Here is a 16,200-nt window from a genome sequence, read left to right as displayed (position 1 = left end):
AAATCCCAGATGTCTGCACACATGAGCAGCCGAACTGGAACCCAACTCCAGAGGGAATTTGGCCACACTCCGACTTCGCCTTGGTCGAAAATTACTTGGCAATGTCTTTTTCCTTCTTTTGGTACTCCGGGGGGGGGGGGGGTAGCAGGCCATCAGTTGGCCTTGAAACCGCATTCCTGAACTCTTGCAAAGGTGGAGCTAGCTCAACAACCGACTGCAACAGAAGGTCCTCCTGGACATGTTGAACCTAGGTCATCCGTCTCCTGGAATAGACTTTGAAACAAGGCGATTTAGCTTTCCAGCTGTCCGGACTGACAGGAAAGGTGTTTCCTCGCCTTGACAGAGCAAACACTAGAAATAACACCAGCTTTAATCTGAGAAGAAGAATCTCTGGCCATGCAATTCCCCGAACCATGTGCCCTGCCGAGATAACATCCTCCAAAACAGCCTCCTGAACTACTGCTACACGATCTCTAGAACTTAGCTGAGCAGGAAACAAATCACCAGTCAACGAGCCGTCACATTGGAAGTTCTCACCCGAATCCACTGCCAGTCCCAAGGCCAAATAGGGTGGGTGTCCAGGCGCCTCCGGCTCCTCAACCGAAGCTACCGGGAGAGCCGGAGCATCAACTGGTTCAACCTCCACTAGTTCCGGAGACATGGGCGCCACCATCTCTACAACCTGAACAGGCGAGAGAGGAATGGCATCCACCTGTTCACCATGCGACGACTTCGACTGAATGCGTGGGCCCAGTCGCAAATGTACCGAAGCCCGAGTGGAGGATGCCGGGTGAACCAGCTGCCTCGGCCGCCGTTCATGTTGATCATGATCCCGGTCTTTGTCGGCGAAGTCCGATACTTTCTTTACTACTGGTACTTAGAGGTTAATTGGTGAGTAGCTGCTGTTTTCTTGACCAGTATGGTATTGGTCAGGTTTCCGAAATGTTAGTTACACCTGTTGTCGTGCCCAGCAGAAGTAGTGAACCGGCATCTGCTTTCTGTTTGCCATGTCATTCCTGATTTCCACATGGATTTGAAGGCATATGGGCTTGTCATGTGATCCATTTTAGTAACGCCAAGTAATGCTGCTGCTCCACAGACTTTCTAAATTGAGGGAAGTTCAGGTAAATGTATGATCAAAGTAGAAATTCGAGGCTTAGCACTTCTTTCTCGAACGCGCATGAGAGCTTACAAGAAGGGGTAAACCCCTGCCATGCAGGACACCCCAGAGGGACACACACACACTTAGAAACTATAAAATGATCATTACATTACATAATTTTCTCCGACCACACTGAGGGCTTCGAGTACGCGCAAGCTTCTGAGATGTTTGGCTCCAGCTAGCACCCAACACGCCAACTCATCTAAGAAACTTCTTTGCACCTTGCCGATGGAGGGAGAATCGCCCTAAAAAAACACCCGGTTACATTGCAGCTATAAACACCAAGCACCTAGAATAATGGCACGATTAAAGCCTTTCTTATCTTTATGCACTCGGATGCAAACTCTTCTGCACCAGTCAGCAAAAGCGATATCCTCTACACCAGGGGAGAGGTGACCAAGACCGAAAGTAGATAGGAAGTTGTACCAAAATTGCCGAGCAAAGACACACGGGTCAAGAGATGTTGAACTGTTTCTTGCTCCTAGTCACAAAGAGGGCATGCTTCCAGATGTGGGAGGCCACTTTTTACCAAAGTATCAGCTGTCCAATATTTATTCCTCATGGGCAGCCACAGAAAGGTCTTACATTTAGGAGGGGCCCAACTTTTCCATAGCCTCTTCCATAGCTCAAAAGGGATGGATCCTGAGAATAGGACCTTGTAGCAGGATTTAGATGAAAACCGACCGGAAGCCTTGTGCCTCCACACATGTTGATCATCATCCTGGGTCAACACTACCTCTCCCAAAGAATCCCAGAGAAGAAGGTACTGCTGCAACCCCAGTAATGAAAGGGGGAAAATAATGTCCCTCACCCACAATCTGTTGTCAAGACCTTGTGCCACCGTTCTAGAGGAAAGGGTCTTCTTATTTTTTTTTCTGGAAAGCGCAGGAGAGCTGCGCATCATTATATTAAGAAAGGAAAGGTCCAAAGTGGACCGAATTACAACACCAAGACCAAACCCTCAAGCCTCCTCCACTAGGGGGAAGCCTGACGGGCCCTACGAGACCCTATTTAAAGCGACAATAATTCCCAAACTGTCTAAATGCTTTGCTCCCGCCTTACTCAACTAAACAACTCATCTAGAAACAACCTCTTTGTCAAATTAATGGAAGGGCTCACTCCATCAAAAACAGCCCTATTACGAGAGAGCCACAAGCACCAAGCTCCAAGGATAATGACACTATTGAAACCCCTCCTCTTGCACCTATGGACTCTTTTAGATACCCTCTCCCACCATGCAGCAAAGGACTGTTCCGCAGCAATAGGAGTGAAGTTACCAAGCCCGATGGACGACATAATGAGATGCCAAAAATCCCTAGAAAAACTGCAGTTGCAAAGGATATGCTGGATTGTTTCCTGCTCCTGATCACATAGGGGGCAACTCGCCGGGTAGTGTAACCCTCTCCTCTGAAGTCTATCCGCAGTCCAACATTTATTCCTTATAGCCAGCCAAAGAAAAAATTTGCATTTAGGGGGGGCCCAAGTCTTCCACAATCGTTTCCAAGGCTCAAATAAAATGGACCCCAGGAAGAAGGCATTATAGCAAGACTTTGAGGAAAACTGCCCAGAAGTCGTGTGTCTCCAAACAAGCCTGTCCGCCTCTTGTGAAAGAGTCACCTGTCCAATCTCATCCCATAATTTTAAATACTGCTGCAGCCCAAGCATAGAAAGATGACTCCCAATATCCCTAACCCAACGCCAGTTGTCCAAAGCTTGAGCAACCGTCCGGGTCGAGCTGACTCTACTGTCCACCAAACAGACAACCTCTGGTGCAATATCAGAGATAGCCTTCCCATTCAACCATTTATCAAACCAAAAGAGAGTGCTAGTTCCATCTCCGACCACATAAAAGACCGTCTTCTTATCAACTTTAGCAGCCACCTCAGGAGCAATGTCCAGAATACAACAGCCATTCAGCCATCTATCAGACCAGAACAACGTGTTGTTTCCGTTTTCCACAAAGGAGATGACCGAGCTAGCTAATAGCTGTCGAGTCTGAGGCTGGATGGGAAGATCCAGACCACTCCAAGGCCTATTCGGGTCTGTTTTCTACAGCCATAACCATTTCGTTTGTAGCGCCCAACTCATATATTGCAGGTCCGGGATACCTTGGCCTCCAAGTTTTAGCGACCTAGTAACTTTGTCCCATGACACTAAACATCTGCCCCCATTCACTTCTTTCCTTCCTTTCCAAAGAAACCCCCGCCGCAGCTTGTCGATAGATTTGATCACCCACTTAGGCACATTCATGGCAATAAGAAGGTACACCGGGATAGCTGATAGGACAAACCGGACCAGAGCCGTCCTACCAGCAAGGTTGAGAAGAGGTGCCTTCTAACTAGGAAGCCGGTTGGCTATCTTTTCTACCCACAACAAGAGATCACTCTTCCTGTGCTTCTTATTGGAGATAGGCAGTCCCAGATAATTACATGGGAAAGAACCTACAAAGCACTGTAAAATACTGCAGTTGTCTTTGGCAACTGGGGTCCCGCAACAGATCGGAATAGCACAACTCTTCTGCATGTTAGCGACCAACCCTGAGGCCTCACCAAAACAATCCAAGATAAGCTTGACACACCTTAAATCCTTGTCCTGTGGCTTGACAAGAAGGACCACATCATCCACATATATAGATAGCCTAGCCTTAACAATTCCGCCATCTAAGCCTTGCAACAGCCCTCTATCCTCGGTGTGCTTGAACAAGCTGCTAAGCACATCCATGACTAGAATGAAGAGCATGGGAGACAAAGGGTCTCCTTGGTGCAAACCTCTTTGATGCCTTATGTGATCTCCCAGGTTTCCATTAAGCAAAACTTGCGTGGATGAAGTGACCAGCAGTCAAGGTCGCACCATCTAGCCCCAAAACCAAGGTGAGATAACACCTCAAGAAGAAAGGCCCATGAGACTGAATCAAAAGCTTTAGCAATATCTAGCTTCAAGAACAGGCTAGCAACCTTTTTCCTGTGGAGGGATTTACATGGTCTAATTTTGGACCATCCTTCCTTTCTTAATTTAATGATACACAGGTTCGAGAAAAAGAAGGATTTAATGGAGTGGTGCACCATCATATAATCATGAATTGATCGACCCTTGATGAAAGCACTTTGATTCGCGCAACCAACTTCTGGAGGTGAGAGGCCAGGCGGTTAGCTAGGATTTTTGTGACCAACTTGGAAAAACTGTGGATAAGACTTATAGGCCTATAGTCATCAGCTGCAATAGCTTCTGCCTTCTTAGGAATCAGTGTTAGAAAAGCCGAATTCAGCGACCACAATTTCTATGCATTACCTTGATGAAGGGTGATTATTGCCGCCATTAAATCAGCCTTAATTATATGCCAACAAGTTTTATAAAATCTTCCCGTGTATCCATCCGGCCCAGGAGCTCTATCAGAAGGCAGACTGGAGATAGTGGACCTTACCTCCTCATCTGTGATAGGAAGATCCAGATCACCCAAATCGACATCATTTCTGTGACACCCCTCTAGATTGAGGGTAAAATGTCTTTGTTGAGCCATTCCCAAAAGTTTTGAATAATACTCATGCAAAACCTCCTGCTTTTGCTCATGAGAGGTGACCAACTTGTGAATAAGATTCGTTTTCTTTCTATAGCGGGCCTGCATGTGGAAGATGGACGTATTGGCATCTCCCTCCTTCAGATATTTGATCCGGGACCTAAGGCGCGCAACCGTCCTCTCCAAGGAAGCAAGAACCAGGCAATGTTGTTTGAGATTTCTCTTCAACCAAAGCTCCTCTGATGATAATGGCCTGTTATCTTGAGCCATCTCTAGCCTGTGCAGGATCTCCCTAGCCATGGCCACCTGAGATCTGACATTGCCAACCTTCTTATGCCCCCATGACTGCAGGGCTTTTGCCAGCCTTTTCATCTTAAGGAACACCCGTTTCGAAACAACTTTTGATCAGAGCAACTATCTCTTTATGCTGAAGGAACACCTTTTTTTTTACTAACTAAATGAAAAGAAGTTGCATGTCAGTCTGGAACCATCGGAACCTTTACATTTTCTTTGGAGGCTGTCCTAGTTTAATTGCACTGTTTGCTGCTGCTTGGGAAGAACTGCAGCTTGTTGAAGTGTATATAAGTGGATTGACTACCTTCTTCCATCAGCTTAAGCTTTTGGGTTGAACTGGTTAGTGCGTCCACTCTAACATGGTGTTAAAGCCATAGGCCTCGAGTTCGAATCCTGGTAGAGGCTTTATCTGTGCCTGCACCCATTTATGTCCACGTTTACGCCTTTCTCTCTAGCTGCACGTGAGTGGGGTTGTTTTTTTTTCTCGAACGCGCGGGAGAGCTGCACGTCATTATATTAAGAGAGGAAAAAGGTCCAAAGAGGACCAAAGTACAATGCCCAGTGGGCAAGCATAAAAACTAGACCAGATTGAAAAACAGCATAGACCCTACTAATAGCAGCAGGTAGACCAAGACTTGCTAACTGTTTAGCACCAGCTCTATCCCAGCAACTCAGCTCATCCAAAAGCAAACTTTTAACAGAGCTCAAGGAAGGGTTTACTCCATCAAAAACAGCCTTGTTTCGAAGAAGCCACACCACGCTCCCAAAATTATGAGGCTATTGAAGCCTTTCCTCTTGCTCTTATGCACCTTTTTAAGCACCTTTCTCCACCATTCAGCAAAAGATATTTCATCAGCAGCAGGGGTGAGATCTTGTCTCAGGCAACGTGAGTGGGGTTGTTGAAGTGTATAAGTGGATTGACTACCTTCTCCCATCAACTTAAGCTTTTGGGTTGAACTGGTTAGTGCGACCACTCTAACACAGCTATGGAGCATGGCTGGGGCTTGAGGTGTCTCACCTATCTACCTTGCACCAGTTGGAAGCTAGTCCTTGAAGTCTGCTGTTTCCTAGGTCGAGGTCGTGTGTGTTCTTATGTAAAGCTGTGAGTGTGTTGAGTTTGTATGAGTTCTAAAACCCTTTCTTTTTTTTAATATAATGATACACAGCTCTCCTACGTTTTCGAGAAAATAAAGAAGTTGCAAAGAATCCAAACAAATATGTTATCAACACAAGCACTGCTATCCAATTTGTTTGTGGAAATCACTGTCCTAGTAGCAAGTTCAGAGTACCAACTATTTAGTCTTTTGATCTGTTGAGTGTATATGACTTGATTTTCCGAACCAGTAGACTAGTTTAGAAATTCGTAATTTTCCTGTTCTTATTTATCGATTTATTTCATGTCATCAATTTGTGTCTTCGTTTATGATTTCTTCTCTTGCAGCTTCTGGGATGGCTACTTCGAATATTTGATGGAAAATTGTTCAAATAAGTAAGTAGAGACTTTGAATTGTTCTGCAATAGTAATATCACTGTCTTCATGCGTTAAACTGAAAGAACAAAATTCTAGTATAAATACACAGCCTTGTGCACAAGTAGTATAAGGTGAGATTATTTGATGCAGCCCAAAAATATCAGTTGGTAAAAGAAAGTTTCTGCACAAGGCTGCTTTAAAGTTTTCTTCTTTTTTCTTTTAGGTACATGCAGGACTTAAAAGCCTTGTAAATCACAAACATGATTTAGAATATTGGATTAAGTTGGTTTAACATAATTATGGCAGCAACCAATAGTTTTTTTTCGTATGCAGAAAAGTTCTAGTATATTTCTAAGGAAAAAGTCCAAATTACTCTTTCCAAGTTTGGACTAGGTCTAGATAACCCCCTAAACTAACATTTGGCTCAATTTACTCCAACTATTTCGGTTGGTCTAGTTTACCCCTTAACAGGGTAGGGGCCAACGCATTTCCTTATATGCAGATGATGTGGTGCTGTTTTTAAAGCCTGAAATTGATGAGCTCAATTTGCTGAAGGAAATATTAAGGATTTTTGGGGAAGCTACAGGTCTTGTCACAAATATCAACAAATGTAGCATCACACCCATACATTGTAATGAGCAGCAAGTTGTCATGTCCAAGGAGTTTTTCCCTTGTAATGTGCAGCAGTTCCCCTGTAGATATTTGGGACTGCCTCTATCGGTAAAGAAGCTTCCAAGGTTTGCTTTTCAAGAGCTTATTGACAAGGTGGCTGACAAATTGCCAGGGTGGAAATCTGCCCTGATCACCAATGCTGGAAGACTGACTTTGGTTAAGGCTGTCCTCACTGCCATTCCTATATACCATCTTCTTGTCCTTTTATGCCCTAAATGGGTTATCAAAGCCATTGACAAGATCCGCAGGGGTTTCCTCTGGAAGGGCAGAAAAGATATCAAGGGAGGCCATTGTGCTGTTGGATGGGCAAGGGTGTGTCGTCCGCTTAAGTTCGGCGGCTTGGGTATTCACAACCTGGAAATCCTTGGTTGGGCTCTTAATGTGAGATGGCTCTGGCTCAGAAAAACACAGGTAGAGAGACCATGGACTGAGTTTGACATAAAAGTTCATCCAAATGCTGAAGCTCTCTTTCGGGCCTCGGTTCGCTCTTCTGTGGGGGATGGTGCCACAACCCTCTTTTGGATGGATAGATGGATTCAAGGACAATCTATTGCATTTTTTGCCCCTTACCTATTCAGTCGTATTCCGAGTAGGGTCAGGACAGGACGTACGGTGCAGGAGGCTCTTGCTGATAATAGTTGGATTCAGGATATCTCTGGGGGTCTGACTGCTGTTGTCATCAGGGAGTTCCTTCTGGTTTGGGATCTAATTCAGGATGTTCATTTACAGACAGGAGTTCCTGATGTCCACATTTGGGTGCCTTCCGCTTCTGGCCTTTATTCCTCTAAGACGGCTTATAACAGCTTTTGGAACGGTACAACATCCTTTGAGCCGGCTAAAAGAATTTGGAAGAGTTGGGCTCCTCCCAAATGTAAATTCTTCATTTGGCTAGCCTCTCTCAACCGGTGTTGGACGACTGACAGATTGGCCCGGCGAGGTATGGATCATCATGACAATTGCCTCTTTTGCGATCAACATGAAGAAACAATCCAGCATATTTTGCTCTCTTGTGTGTTCTCTAGAAACATTTGGTGGCAGGTGTGGTGTAAAGTGGGGATGCAACATCTGGCACCTGGGCCTGAGGACATGATTTTCCAAGATTGGTGGAGCAATGCTGAAGGCCAGGTTCCTAAAGAGAAGAGAAAAGGTTTTAACACGTTGGTAATCCTTGTGGCTTGGTGGCTGTGGAAACATCGAAACACTTGTGTCTTCGAGGGAGCTTCCCCGAGCACTAGAGATATCCTGCAGCACATTCATGAGGATGCTACGCTGTGGGGTATGGCCGGGGCTAGAGGGCTTAGGGGCTTATGGCCTTAAGTTTAGGAGGGCCTGCTGTTGTGTCCATGGTTATTAAAACGTCGCTTAAACGACGCTTAAGCGTCGTTTAAGCGGTAAAACGTGTTTAGCAGCTAAAACGTCTACACGTTTTACGAAAACGGCGTAGAACGTCCGTTCTGGACGTTTAAACGGCGTTTAAGCGTCGGAAAGCACGTTCTGCACGTTTTCTCAGGTGTTTGGACGTTCTACGCGCATGTGAGTTAGTGGGCCATAATGGGCCTTTACCCAGCCGGCTATTCCATTGCGCTCCTCAGACGCCAGTTCCCAGCCGCCATCGCGCAGAGCCGTCGGCCGCCAGACTGAGCAAACTCCATCGCGCCAGAAGAAATCGCGCCCAGACTGAGCAGACGCCGTCGGGCGCCCTCCAGGTACGCCGCCGGCCGGCCCCCTCCTCCCTCCTCCCTCTTCCCTCTTCCCTCCACGTACAGGCGCGGGCGCGCGGCGCCAACCCGGCAGCGCCATTGCTCATTTGCTCCAGATCCCGGACTGGAGCACTGCAACGGCTCAGGTGAGGTACTGCTCGGCCAGGAGCAGAGAGAGAGCTAGCTAGAGAGATGTGTAGTCTAGTTGCCTAGCTAGAGACATGGCGCCATAGCTAGAGAGGAATGAAGGCAGTAAGGCACTGCTCGGCCAGGAAGCTCCAGCCAGTACGCAGTGCCGCAGTGAAGCAGCCACAAGCTAGTGCTCCAGCCAATGTGTGTTGTAGGCTAAATGCACAATATATTAATACCATTCTACTGTGTGTTGCAGGCTAAAGTGTGCAGTAAATTTCAATTTCAATGGCTGAAAAGACTATGTATGAACTTAACTTATGTATAAACTTATTCTATATTTGAAATTCTATGTCAAGTCTGAAAAGACGTTTCAACGTTCGTTTAAACGTTTAAACGTTGAAAAGTTGATTCATAACGTTTTAACGTTTTACCGCTTTAATAACCATGGTTGTGTCATAGATAAGGAATGAGTGTGTTTCTGTATTTGTGTTTTAGACCTCCGTAAGGAGTCGTCTGTACCCTGGTCTGTTCTCAGACCTTTTCTCTTTCTTAATATAATTTACACGCAGCTCTCCTGCGTGTTTCGAGAAAAAAAAAGGATTTATTGTTTTTGTTTCTCCACGTATAAGTTGAGTTCTAATACCAATTTTCGTGACATGATACATGGCATCATAAATTATGTTTGAAAAAAATATATCTTATTTTTTGCCACTATTTTGATAGCTTAAGAAATTAATAAAAATTAACATTAGAGATATAATATCATACAAAACATTTTCTAACAAAATATGTTGTCCTGTGTCTTCTATCACCTCACAGAATTTGAAACTAAAATACAATTTGTACATAGAGAAAGAAAAATGGTTTTTAAGGTGTAAATTGGACAGACCTAGTGCCGGAAGCTCCCACACTAGTGGGGTCTAGAAAAAGGATAAACCGAGGCAAGCCTTCTCCCGCAAATACGGAGAGGCTGCTTCGCCCCATGACCCCGTTGGCCGCTTCCAGCACGTGCCATTCCACCGGAGGGAGACACAGTCTGTTGTTAAAGACCGCTACTAAACAAGCAAAGTTCAGGAATCCGCCTATCGCGTTCTTCAGACGACGGCGGCGCGCCCAGAAGACCCCTGAGGGCGCCGCACCTCCTCCTTGGTCTTCTGGTGACCGGGGTGCAGAGAGCAGCCTGGGCGCCTTGCCTCCTGCCCCAACTGCTGGGGTGGCTGCGTCGCCCCTTCCGCATGGGCCGCCCCCGCATGAGGTGTCACTTGGGTCGCCAGGACAGCAGAATTTTCTTAGTCGGGTTTCTAAAGCTGTTGGCGCCGTTCTTCCACTTCCGAAGACAGTGACTGAAGGCCGACGACGAAGGCATCCCATTCCCCCTCCGGACGCGACTCGCCGGAGTCGGCGCGTTGCGGGGCTGGGAGTGGAGCAAATTCAGCATATTCCCAAAGCCAGAAGGACAATCATGAAGTCCATCCTTGTGGAGTCAGATAGTGAACATCTCAGCCAACAAAATCTAGATGCATATGCGAAGCTCTTCCAAGCACCCCTGTCTCGTGTCCAAGTGGAGGCTCTCGCTAATCTCTTTGGATGGGTGGTGCCGGATGAAGAAGGTGAGGCTGTTCCCCCTGGGACAGTCACTCTGGTCTGCTGATTGCAGCCCGCGGTCGTCTTTTATTACAATTGTTTTCCTATGGATCCCTCCCTAGTCTTATTCTGGAATGTCCGCGGTCTCAACTCCGCCGCAAGACAAGATGCTGTAAGGAGTTTGGTGAATTCATTTAGAGCTGATGTAGTCTGTTTACAAGAAACAAAGTTGGTTAATTGTGATCGTCGCACTGTTCTGTCAATGTTGGGCGCTGATTTTGACAATAATTTTGTTTGCCTCCCCTCGGTTGGGGCTAGTGGTGGGGTGCTGATCACTTGGAGAGCAAAATTGGGGAGAATTGTTGCCTCTCGAGTGGACTCCTTCAGTGTTTCAGTAAAATTCAACCCTGCTGACGGCGAGGCTTGGTGGCTTACCTGCGTGTATGGACCTCAAGGATATGACAGAAAAATTGCCTTTATGAATGAACTGAGAGAGATCAGAGCTGCTTGCGCCGGGCCTTGGCTCCTTGGGGGTGATTTTAATCTCATTTTCAGAGATGAAGACAAAAACAACCTTAATATTAATCGGGCCATGATGGGGAGGTTCAGAAGGTGCATCAATGATTTAAGCATCAAAGACATTGACCTTTTAGGCAGGAAGTATACGTGGTCTGGTGCTAATAATGTGCAAGTCAGGCTGGACCGGGTTTTCTGCTCTTCGGATTGGGAGGAAAAATTCCCCAATTACCTGCTGCAAAGCTCAGCTTCAGAGGATTCAGACCATTGCCCTCTCCTGTTGGGATTGAAGGACAACCACACGGGGAAACGGAGATTTCATTTTGAATCCTTTTGGCCCAGATTTGATGGCTTTCTGGAAGCGGTTACTAATGCTTGGGGTTCTGTTCAGCAGTCCTCTTGTCCCCTCAAGACCCTTTCCCTAAAATTCAAAGCGACGACAAAAGGGCTGCAAAGCTGGAGTGACAGAAAGGTTGGGAATTTCAAACTGCAACTTGAGCTTGCCCGAGAAATTTTGCTGCAGCTTGAAGTGGCAAAAGAGAGCAGAATTCTTAATGTTTTGGAGACATGGCTGCTTGGGCGCTTGAAGAAATGCTCTCTGGCTCTTGCCTCCTTGATCCGCTCGATGGCTAGGACTAGATCAAGAATTGCCTGGCTCAAAGATGGTGATGCTAATACAAAGCTCTTCTACTCTTGGTCTCGTTATCGGAAAAGGAAAAATTTCATAGCCAAAATTCATGACGGAGAGCAGCTTGTGACCAGTCATAGTGATAAGGCTGAGGTGTTTCGGTCCTTTTATTCTGATTTAATTGGTACAGGGCAGCAAAGGTCCAGATCTGTCAACCTTGACACCATAGGACTGCAGCACATTGACCTTCAGGGGCTCGAACAACAATTCTCTGAGGAGGTGTGGAATACCATCAAACAGCTCCCTCCGGACAAAGCCCCGGGACCTGATGGGTTCACAGGCCGTTTCTATAAGACTTGCTGGTCAATCATCAAAAAAGATATTATGGCTGCTATCTTGACTGTTTGGAACAAGGATTTTCGAAATTTCAGATATCTCAACACAGCCTTCATCACTCTCTTACCTAAGAAAGAGGATGCCATCCTTGCCAAGGACTTTCGGCCTATTAGCTTGATCCATAGCTTCGCAAAGTTAATCACGAAGGTCATGGCAAACAGACTTAGTGGTTATATGGACAAGTTGATTTCTAAGAACCAAAGTGCGTTTATCAAGGGCAGATTCATCCAAGACAATTTCATGTTAGTTCAGCAGACTGCAAGATTGCTGCACGCTCAAAAACAGCCCAGAATTCTTCTCAAGTTGGACATTTCCAAGGCCTTCGATTCGGTATCTTGGTCCTTCCTTCTTGAAGTGTTGGAAAAAGTTGGATTCGGCCCCATATGGAGAGATGTGATTAGTGGGCTGCTTATGACCTCATCTACCCAAATTATGCTTAATGGAATGCCTGGGGAATACATTCAACACAAGAGGGGCCTGCGGCAGGGGGACTCGTTGTCCCCTCTTCTTTTCATCATCGTTATGGATGTTCTCAATGGCCTAATTGTTAAAGCTGCTGATGAGGGCATGCTCCAACCCCTCTCAACACGCTCCATTCAGCACCGAATATCGCTCTATGCTGATGATGTGGTGATATTCTTGAGACCGGCTGCTAGTGATCTATACTTGGTAACCAGGATATTGGAGCTGTTTGGGGACGCCTCGGGGCTAAAAACCAATGTTCAGAAAAGCAGTATGGCCCCCATTCACTGCTCTCCGGTTGACATGGAAATAGTAACTCAGACTTTTCCTTGCAAAGTTGAAATGTTCCCTCTTAAATATCTCGGGCTACCTCTTTCTCTCAGGAAGTTAACCAAGGAGCAGCTGCAGCCACTTATCGATAGGCTTGCGGACCTCTTACCTAATTGGAGGGCCGACTTGATGTCTCGTGCTGGCAGAGCTATCCAGGTGCAGCATGTGCTCACGGCAACAGTTATATATCACGCCATGGCTTTGGATCTACCTAAGTGGGCTATCAAAGCTATTGACAAGATTAGACGTGGCTTTATTTGGAAAGGTCGAAAGGATGTGCTCGGTGGCCACTGCTTAGTTGCTTGGGGCAAAGTGGCACGCCCAAAGGAGCTTGGTGGGCTTGGCATCTCAGATTTGCAAAGGCTGAATTGGGCCCTTCGAGTTAGATGGTTGTGGTTGGAAAAAAACAGATCCCTCGAAGTCTTGGGCTGACTTACCTCTCCAGAGTTCCAGCACTCTGAAATCTATTCTCTCTACAGCTTTGACTACTGAAGTTGGTGATGGTCGTAACACCTTGTTTTGGAGGGACAGATGGTTGATGGGGCTGAATGTTGAGGACCTTACCCCTCATATTTTCGCCCTCGTCCCAGCCAGGATTGCCAATAAGAGAACGGTGGCAGAAGGTATCGTGGAGATGGCTTGGATTCGGGACCTGAGAGGCACCATCACTTGGGCTGTCCTTTCTGATTTTTTAACTCTTAGTGAAGTCATTGCAGATTTCTCCCTTAGTGATGGTGTGCCTGACAAGCATATCTGGAAATTTTCCCCGACAGGTCAATACTCTGCAAAGTCGGCATATGATATGTTATTTCTAGGTTCCACTTCTTTTGGTGCATTTGAACGTGTTTGGGAGACTTGGGCACCTCCAAAGTGCAGATTCTTTCTTTGGCTTGTCTTGCACAATAGATGTTGGACCGCGGACCGTCTTGCTAAAAGAGGACTTCCACATCCCAGTGCGTGTCCTCTTTGTGACCAAGAAGAGGAAACAATACAACATCTTCTCATCTCTTGCGTCTTTGCAAGACAGTTCTGGTACTTCTTGTTGAGCAGGTCTGGATTGCCTAATCTTTCACCGGACAACGCTTTTTGCAGCCTAGATGACTGGTGGAGCAGGGCTGTGGAGAAGCTTCCCCGTGATCTCCAATCAGGTTTCAATTCTATAGTTATCCTTGGCGCTTGGAGCCTTTGGCGTCATCGCAACGACTGTGTGTTCAATGGGCGGTCGCCGAGCCTTGAGAATTCTCTCACCCTCGCTGGCGATGAGCTCAGGATGTGGTGTAGTGCCGGGGCGAAAGGGTTGAACCTGCTTTCAACTCTTGCGTTCATGCTTGATCCGGGGGGATAGTCTTGTATCAGGTCCAGAGTGATTAAGTGTGGTAGTGGTGTTGCGTTGGTTGGTATGTTGTGTCTTGTGAGGGGTGTGGTGCGTCTGTTGGTATGTTGTTTGCGGCGTGTGTGTGTGCGTGTGTTGTACCTTCTTCTATCTATCTATTAATGGAATGATACGCAGATCTCCTGCGTGTTCGAGAAAAAAACTCGCAACCTGGTGACTCAGTGAGATAGATCTCACCACTGCACCAGGCTTGCCCTGCTCTTCAGGTGTAAATTGGACCAACTTAAATAGTTGGAGGGAGTAAATTGAACCAAATGTTAATTTAGCGGTTATCTGAACACAGTCAAAGCTTGGAGAGAGTAATTTGAACTTTTTTCTAGTTTTAATGAGGAATTCTATAAGTCTGCGTGCGCTGTTTTATCTTATGTTTTGTTTCTTCTGCTCTACAGGTCAGCAAATTATGTAACGTTAGTTACTGCACAGCTCATTCTCATGGCAACTCACATGGTACTTTATGCTTGTCTTATATTCTTTCAAAATTAACTTCATTTGTCTATACTATCTTACCTTTTTTACTAATGAAGGCTGGATTGGGATTACCTGACATTGACTCTTGGAATATGATTGAGAAAATAGCCGAGAGAAACAACTTGGGTTATAAACAGCTTGTAAGTCAAACTGCAACTTTTGACATTGAGAATTGGTTGCTTTAAACACTTGGTTTCTTACATTTTCTCTACACTTCTTCAGATCAAACTTAGAGCATTGCTCACACATCTGCAACAACTCCGGATTGGCTATTGGGGGGTTGCTACAGGGAAAAGCCAACCATTGCAGTCATATGGCATGGCTTCACCTCATGCGATCGATGTGATTGATGAAAGCCAACAACCTGCTGAAGCATCTGGGTTGGGCCGAAGTTGGGTGCAAAGTATGTTTAGCAGAGACAGAAGTTTAAGAGCCAGCTCTTTCAACCGAGCTAGTAAGTTTTCAGCTACTACCATCTCTGCCCTTCTGAGGACCTTGATTCAATTTTGTTTGAACACAATGGCAGGGGCTCTTCCTCTCGGTTAAGAAATATAATTGACCTAGTTTATGAGGGAAGAGCAGGACTGGTGCAGTGAGTCATCAGGTCGCGGTTTCGAAGTAGCCTCTCCATATTTGCGGGGTGAGGCAAGTCGGTTTATTTGTTCCCTATACCCTACTTATGTGGGAGCCTTTGGCATTAGCCTTTATAAGGGAAACCAGTCCTAAGAACCTTGCAGTCACACAATTTATTAAAGGAAAACTGGCCCATTAAACACCCAAAAGGGACACGACAGAGCCCACCACATGTCATCGTTGCCGAGCTTATCACAGGGCGATAAGCAGCTCTGAAGTCTGACTCCAAGACAAACATCAGCCAGAGACCCTAACACGTCACCATTCATTCACAAGCCATGACCCCATATGAAAAGAACACATCGTCCCATCGTTGCCAAGCTTTGTTGCACCCCACAAACAAAGCAGTTCATCTTCGCCACTGTAGATCCACTCTATTAGAACCAGAGACCCGCCACAAGGAAGTAGCAAAACTAGAGAGAACCCAGCCTTGTCGAAACCCAACGATCGCAGAAGAACAAAAAAATGTCCCACACGGACTAGCATCCAACTAATGTGGTGCAGGATCTTCTAGGTGATGCCTTCAGGAAGGATACAACATTGATCGTTGTCGTCACATGCCTAAGAACCTAGGCGGAGTTTCCTTGTAAGAATCCCGCAAGATGAGGAGAGGCACCTTGACAACCCTTCCAAGGAAGGGAAGCACACCTAAAGTGTCGCTGTTGTCAGCTTTGGGTAACACCGGCTGAGCTTTTGCCCAACGCGCTTCACCACACACCCACACAAAAGGACCACACAACTGCTCATCAGCTGATCCTGCAAGCACCGCACTACTCATAAGAGACTAACACATGCAACCAAACCAGCATCTCCCACGAAGCCATGTGAAGTTGCTCGCCATCTGC

The 16,200-nt window shown here is 46.3% G+C and overlaps 1 protein-coding gene across 4 annotated transcripts in view; it reads left to right on the top strand.

Moving 5' to 3' along the window:
- LOC100273771 (uncharacterized) overlaps positions 1–16,200 on the top strand; it is a 65,601-nt gene that overhangs the window by 38,008 nt on the left and 11,393 nt on the right. For 3 of the 4 annotated variants that reach the window (XR_563443.3, XM_020549581.1, NM_001148175.2), the window contains exons 19-22: positions 6,412–6,459; positions 14,644–14,701; positions 14,779–14,862; positions 14,945–15,176. Coding sequence is in view for 3 of the 4 variants with exons in the window: in XM_020549581.1 (XP_020405170.1) it covers positions 6,412–6,459; positions 14,644–14,701; positions 14,779–14,862; positions 14,945–15,176 (422 nt within the window). In the remaining variant the exon portion in view is untranslated. The remainder of the gene's footprint in view (positions 1–6,411; positions 6,460–14,643; positions 14,702–14,778; positions 14,863–14,944; positions 15,177–16,200) is intronic. The other variant, XM_008674234.4, reaches the window with a different exon arrangement.

The sequence above is a fragment of the Zea mays genome, chromosome 3 (assembly GCF_902167145.1).
Source record: "Zea mays cultivar B73 chromosome 3, Zm-B73-REFERENCE-NAM-5.0, whole genome shotgun sequence".
Classification (NCBI taxonomy): domain Eukaryota; kingdom Viridiplantae; phylum Streptophyta; class Magnoliopsida; order Poales; family Poaceae; genus Zea; species Zea mays.
This window is presented reverse-complemented; position numbering and strand designations above follow the sequence as displayed.